Here is a 7091-nt window from a genome sequence, read left to right as displayed (position 1 = left end):
TGCTCATTACAGATGTTTATGAAAAGGTAATCTTAAACAGGGTCAAATTATTTAATTATGTTTCTGCTTCGTATGTCCGATGTAAGGCTGATGAGCAGAGAATTAATTTGTGACAGAAAAAAAAACCAGGCCAACCTATCCCAACTGAAAATAATAGTAAATGCCTTTAGAAATTCCTAACTAAAAGGCAAGTGTTGTACACTTGCTATTATTCTCTTTTTTACAAGACCAAGTTCCACTCGGAAGGTCCAAAAACCATGAAAATTTTGTTCAGTCATCTATTCTTGTTCAAACTATACATTTATATTCATGGTTCCTCCTATGGCTCAGACAATACAGTCTTAAACAAAAATGAAGATGCACCTTATTCAGCCTTCCGTTCCCCAAATCACAGCAGTCAATAAGCTGACTAGATAACGGAGCACGACCGAACGTATGCCTGGACCAGGCACAGCACGCATCCTCCTGAGCAGTGAGGAGAACTGGACAGAACCCCATTCTGCAACTCATCTTCTGGTGGGCTACCGCTTCAGGGTCAGGGCAGCGACACGCTGCTCCTTGCTACATAACAATATAATGTGGTACTACCCCTTTAGGTCAAAACGAGCTAACACTTGTCCAAAACCCCGTATTTCTGGACAAGAAAATACCCTGAGAGAGCACCTTCCGAAATGAACTAAGGAACAGAGCTCTCTCTCAGGAAAACTGTTCAAAGCAGTATTTGACCCAAGCTTCCAGATTCTCGGGGATCCACAACTGCTTCTGAGGGGCCTGGAGAGGCAACTGTGGAAAGAAAGCCTACTGGCCTGAATTCAAGTCTGTTTACGCACACCATGTAAGAGTTCCCACCAGTACAGGAAATTTTTACAGGATCCAGAAATCCGATTTGAAAACCACAGATTTAAAACATATCCTGCAGTAAACAAGAGTTTTACTGTTAAATATACTCAGGAAGTTTCTCAAGATCTTTTTTCCTCAGGCTGTTCACCTTCTTTGGACACAGATTTCTGGCCACTCTGCTTGCCAAAAGGAAAATATTTTGATACAGTCCACATCATCATTACAAGACGCAGCTGATAGATACTCGTTGTGGCCAGTAACTATGGGATACAACCTACTTACACTGGATAGTCCCCTCTCACCCAGTACACTCTGCTCACAAGACAAGGATAAAGAAAACATCCTACGTAAGGAAAGTTGAAAGACAGCGTAATGAGGAAACATGGTAACACTTACGGTCAAGTCCGTTGACGTATCTCATTGTAATTTCACAGTGCCCCCAAACTGCACTGACTATGGGGTAAAGTTTTTTCCCTTTTAGTCCTCTGAAGGCCACTCCAAGATACTGTCCATCTACCATGAAGCTAAGCGTCCCTTCATCCATATCCAAAACCACCAGCAAGGAGTCTGGGAGTACAAAAGACTCATCCGGTTCCAAAAAGACAGGATACGTGACCCCAGGCTGGTTTTTACAGTTGTGGTAGAGTTTGTTGCGTCCCAGATCCCAGCCCCACGATTCGCTATTGCTACCAACTAGTGACGTGTATCCCACCGAGTGCAGCGGAGCTTCGGCTGTGGAGACGCCCACCACAGCGTGAGTTCCCCGTTGCCTCGTGGGCCAGTGGATTTGCCAGACGTGCAGGCCTCTCGTGTAGCCAACTTTGCCCCGAATGCAGTCTGTACTTTGGGCAACCGGGTGTCTATGAAAAGTCAGTTTATCATCTTCTTTTACAAATATATTTAAGGAGCGATCTTCATTGTTCCAAGCATGTTTATACTGGACCTCCAGCTTGGCGGGGGGCATATCCAACAGCATGTCCAGACGCACTGGCTTGCAAAAATCCGGGCCTCTCAGCTCTCGTTTAACAGGTCTATAAGGGGGCTCCCTCACATCCACAGACTTTATGCTCCCTGAGATTTTCTGGCCCATTGCTTGGCTGCAGATTTACAAAGGAGAAAGAAAAGTTGACTTTGGCCCGGTGTTACCTCATGAAAGCACTTTTACACTGAGCCAGTGACCTGACAAGCTGACTGGATTTACTTCTCCTGTTTGGAGCTTTTTAGCAGCAAAGTTTGCAGAGAAAAAACGCTCCTGAAAGAAAGCAGAAAGTTTCCAGTTAGTTTAAGAAACCAAACAGAAAACTCACAGCATATTTCTAAAGAGCGTCTCCTCAACCCTAGTAGTGATTTTAAACACCAAAGCTGACAATTCCTCACTTTTTGTTCAGCGCTGTACAGCGCTAACCAGCCTGCCAGCAGGACGCTGAGCCCACCAGCGCGGAGCGCAGACAGCCATTTCCTCCAATTCATAATAGGATGCAGACGTTCCCCACCTTCTGCCCTTCCACCCATTTTGTCTGGCCAAGCTCGCAGCAGTCCTGAAGGAGGAGTGCACCCTTCCCCAGCAACAGCGATAAACTTTCTGTTCAGCCGTAGCTTCACTTTCACTTACGCTTTTGTTTCAGAGTCTTAGAAATGTGCTCTGTGTCAGAATCTTCCTTTATTTCTAGCTGGCAGCACAGGGCTTCAGCTTCTGTGCCACTGTTAAAACAAGTGTGGCCAATGCCAAATGGCTGCAAATTTTAAAGGTTTGCTTTTAACATACATTTTAACTTAAATAATAATTCAAAAAATTCATGAAGCGTTACATTTTTATAAAGGAGATAGAAAAAAGGGAATGAGGGAAGAAGAGGCATGGAAAGACAAATGAAGAATGGTAATTTCAGTTCTTCAACAGACTTTTCTAATGGGCATCTACTACAACTGCGTACATTCTTCGTGCTGCAGGACAGCAGGCTAATGTACGTTTGCTATACTGCAGTATTAAGCTGATGAGGACTGGAACATGGTAAGACACACTACTGGGAATACATCATTTTGAAACGTATTATTTCTGCTTCCATAGACAAACATTTAACTGGAACTGGTCAAAAGCACCCAGGAAAGATGTTTCTGAAGCTGTGAGAACCATGCATTTAATTACTGACAGAGTGATGAAGTGTTTGAAGCAGCAGCAAACACCACCAGATTCTCAAAAGCAGGGAGTTTAGGTGCCAGCTGGATTTCATAAAGCACAAAAACACCAGATATGGGCATAAATGTCTTGCAAAAAAATGCCTTGCAAGACTTTACTTGGTAAGTCAACAGTCCATGCTCTGCCTTTTAAAGAGCTTCTACCCCAAGTACACTGTCTCACTGAAAAGATCATTTCTGAAAGAAGAGGAGTAAGAAACACACTCTCAGTGGGAGGAGCTAAAAAGAGAAGACTATGAAAAGAACACCCGTAAAATTTACCATCCAGCCAGACACGCTTTAGAAGTAAATTTAAGTCTTTACATGATTTACAATGGCCAACACAACATGAAGTGTTTTCTGCATGCATTAAGTACAGAATGGGAACAATGCCTACATTACGGGAACATTTTATTCAAATAAGAGTAAAAAATTGGTTTTCAAATACACGTGACAGTTAAGTTACTGCATAAAGATGTTATCCTCTGGTGGCTGGTCTCACGTGTATATGAACATACCTGTGCAAAAAAACAACCTTTCTGCATCTAATTTTAATCTTTAAAATCTAAATTAAACACAAGCCCCTCGTCTCATGCTCATCTAGAACTATTCACAAGAGCTTCCCACATGAGATAAGCTTGAACGATCTCTCTTCTTTCCAAACCATGCAAAACAAATTTGAAATTTTAAACAGTAATCATATCTAACTTGAGGCTTGCCATTTCCACTGCTGCAGAAGCATTTGTAGGTTGTTTCAAAGGTGCAATGGAAAATTTGGGCCGCTGAACCAAGTCCAATACTTTATTCCATACTAATAATCCTGGGAGGAAATGAATACTGCCACCACTATATATACAGGAAAGCAACAGGGAGTAAATGACACCAGGTCAGCAAGCTTTCCTAGGAGGACACATGCTCAGCAATTGGGTAGTTTCTTTTTAAAAGGTGCTTGTTTATTTGACCTTGAAAGAAGGATACGAAGAGGGAAATGCCAGATGTTCAAACAGAACTCCAACAATTTCTGTATGAGATTTCACTCTACATTCCTTCAAAAAAATCTCCTCTTTAAAGCACAAGACGACTGCCGTATCCTTGTCAGGGCGCTGAGGGGAGGTGGCCGGGGAAGTCCTCAGCGCATCCTCAAGTATCACTTCCTGATCACATGAGAAACTAAACTTGGCACAGAGGTTCAGCTGGCAAATCACCAAGAGATTATAAACAAAGTGACTCACTTGGCAAGCCAAACAGCCATTCCTCCTCATGTGCCTCTAACTGTAACAGAAACAGGCTGCTAATAGATGGCCTGTTAATTCAGGGGAGTAAATGCAATATTATACGCACCTTGAGAGATGCACAACTGTGCCTCTACTCTGAGATGTGCTTAGTACGTACTCCAGTTTGAGACTATCTTAAAGCGTTAGGCCACAGAGATAAAAGTCCTTCTTCACAGATGAACTGCCACATAATTTAATTATATATTGCAACATTTTGGCAAGTAGCTTTTTGACACAGGACTAAATAGCAACATTGAATGTTACAGTTCCTGCAGCAGTTCCGAAGCAGCGGTACAGCTCAGAAGCAACCCTTCCTCACATACTTTCTCCTACCTACTGTAACACACAAGACCCTCTTGCATCCTAGTTCTGTGTAGCTGGTAGGTGTTCTCAGCTTCTGCTAGAAGGCCAACTGTAGCCACACTACTCCTATTCAAGTATCAGCAGACTTGAACAATTAAATTTTTTAAAAAATTTATCATTTGTATTAGTAAAGCAATAAAGGTGTAGTCCCATGCTAGCTGTGATCTAACAATTCTGACTGCTGGTATTTAGTAGTAGCTGACATGAAAACTTTATATGAGAAGGCAGTGGGGGGTTGCAAAGCATCCCTCCTGCTCACAACCCATGCAGCATTAACATCCACAGAGAGTGACTCATGCAGAAAGTCCTCCAGGCAGCTGGAGCGACCACAGCGGTCCCACTGGTTGCTTGTGGGAGCCACCTGTCTCAAAGCTAAGAGAATTTCTCTTTCCTTGTCTGTCTCTTGCCCATTTACACCAAGCAGATGGCAGAGACCTACAATGAAGCACGGAACAGGAGCAGGGGCATCACCCGGTCCTTCATCCTGCCAGCAGCCGCTGTTGAAGGAGAACAGGGCCCAGCCCATCTCAGCTGACAAACGTCCCCTCCCTGCTTCCACAGGGACCATCGCACTTCCAATGCAGAAGCCTCAGAAGTGGCACAGTCGCACCATCGCTGTCAGGATCTGCAGGCAGCTTCTCCCCGCGGAGCTACACAATTACTACACAGCAGCAGCTGTAGGGGAAGCAGAGCACAACATTCAGAGGGGAAGTGGAGTGACTATCAACTCATCTGGCAAAGGTGCTCCTCCAAACTGGCTTCCTGTCTGCAGGACTGATGGCTACACCACACAGGATCAGTAAAAGCTGTGAGCTGGCCCGAAAGGACGGAAGATTATTTCTTTCAGATTCCATACTATTCAATCCGTTTACAGAAATATTTGATTCACCATCTCCTGAATTAATAAAAACTTGCCAAAGCACAGCACCATCATTCAACTCCTGCGACTTTTTGTAATCTTATACTACTTGGAGAAACTCAGATTTCCTTGCCTGTAACTTCACTAGAGATAGAAATATTATGAAATAACAAGAAAATGCACTTTCATGGTATAGTTTTTTCTTTGAAGGTTTTCTCAAAGCTTTGCTCTTCCAGTAATTTCAAACCACTACAAAAGTTAGGCAGTAAAATATTTCAATCTGCCTTAATATGTATTGCCTCTCCATTATACCTGTACCATGACTACAACTGAAACACCAAATTTCATCAGTTATCCCTGCAATGAAAGATATTTTGCGGAAAATAAAGTAGTATTTTCATGGGAAGAGAAGAACCACCACATCAATACATTCTTTCAGCAACTGGAAATCCCTGGTTGAGAAGACTGCTGGTTTCTGTAACCTACATTATTTCTGTCTCACAGTTTCACATTCATGCCACACCTCATCAGGATAAGATGATCAGATTAAGCATACTGTACAAGAACAAGCCAACTCCAAGCAGGAAAAGTGTGTCAGCATTGTTTAGCAGTGTCCTCATGCAGACTACCAAAATATTTAGGGAAATTATTCACATTAAGAACACAGATTGTACTTACCAGAGACATTCATTCACTGTAATGAAATACGGTGCATTTTTTAACAATTCAGTATATTAGCATCAATTGAACAGAACTGCTAATAAAAGAAACATGCTTTTTGCAAAGTCATTTTTCAGCATTGAGGTATATTTCCCTCTGGATTATCACAAAGTAGACGTGCAGAAAGCTTGAAAAACATGCATGTGAAATGACAGCACGGAAACGCAATTCAAAACTACAGTAGGAATGTACTAAGGCTTAGGTTAATTCTGCTAACTTGACACTTACCAGAGAAGTGAGAAGTTCAGTGAGTTCCAACTAAGGATGCTGATAAGTGAAGCTGTCTACCAGAGCAACCAGGGAAGGCGATCCCTCTATCTACCAGCATTTCACATTTCTGCACAGCAGTTCCTTTCCTTTTTTTTTGCTATTGACCCTCGTTGGGTTTTTAACCTTCCTGCAGCCAGACCTCTTTGCCACCTCCTCTGCCAGCCTGGGCATTTGAGTACTCTGAATCTAACCGTGATCCTAATGTCTCCACCACAGGAGGAACAGGAAGAAATCAACACCAGCTCTGCTGTGCTGGGCAAACTGACGACGAAGGGTCTGTAAGCTCAAGAGTAAGTTTTACCTCCACCCTAGCACTGTAAAGGCACGAGGCTCAGTGTCTGTCAACTATGTTCCCAGTGTGCAAACAGCTACAAAACCACGACAACGCTGTTTGGAGGATGACAATGAATTCAGTATATTTTTGAGACCCTGAGAAGGTTGGCCAGCTTGGATTCAACTATAGATCCTGGTACTCAACACTGTTGATTTATTGTCCATTTTGAACAATGTTGGCTTCCTTTGTCAAACGGGGAATACACAGCAACAATGCAACCAGCCAAAAATGCTTGGATACTCTAAACTATCCTGCGCTA

At 42.9% G+C, this 7091-nt stretch overlaps 1 protein-coding gene across 1 annotated transcript; it reads right to left on the bottom strand.

Annotated features, from left to right (window-relative positions):
- Positions 1-812: 812 nt before the first annotated feature.
- On the bottom strand, positions 813-1930 carry LOC104542824 (SPRY domain-containing SOCS box protein 1-like). Its single transcript, XM_010187272.1, has 2 exons — positions 1237-1930; positions 813-913 (listed from the first exon to the last, which is right to left on the bottom strand). The coding sequence occupies exons 1-2, from the start codon at positions 1928-1930 to the stop codon at positions 813-815; spliced, it is 795 nt and encodes a 264-aa protein (XP_010185574.1).
- Between the last annotated feature and the right edge of the window lie 5161 nt (positions 1931-7091).

Source organism: Mesitornis unicolor, unplaced genomic scaffold (genome assembly GCF_000695765.1).
Source record: "Mesitornis unicolor isolate BGI_N332 unplaced genomic scaffold, ASM69576v1 scaffold4726, whole genome shotgun sequence".
NCBI lineage: Eukaryota > Metazoa > Chordata > Aves > Mesitornithiformes > Mesitornithidae > Mesitornis > Mesitornis unicolor.
The sequence above is the reverse complement of the archived record's forward strand: the minus strand, read 5'-3'. Positions and strand labels throughout refer to the sequence as shown.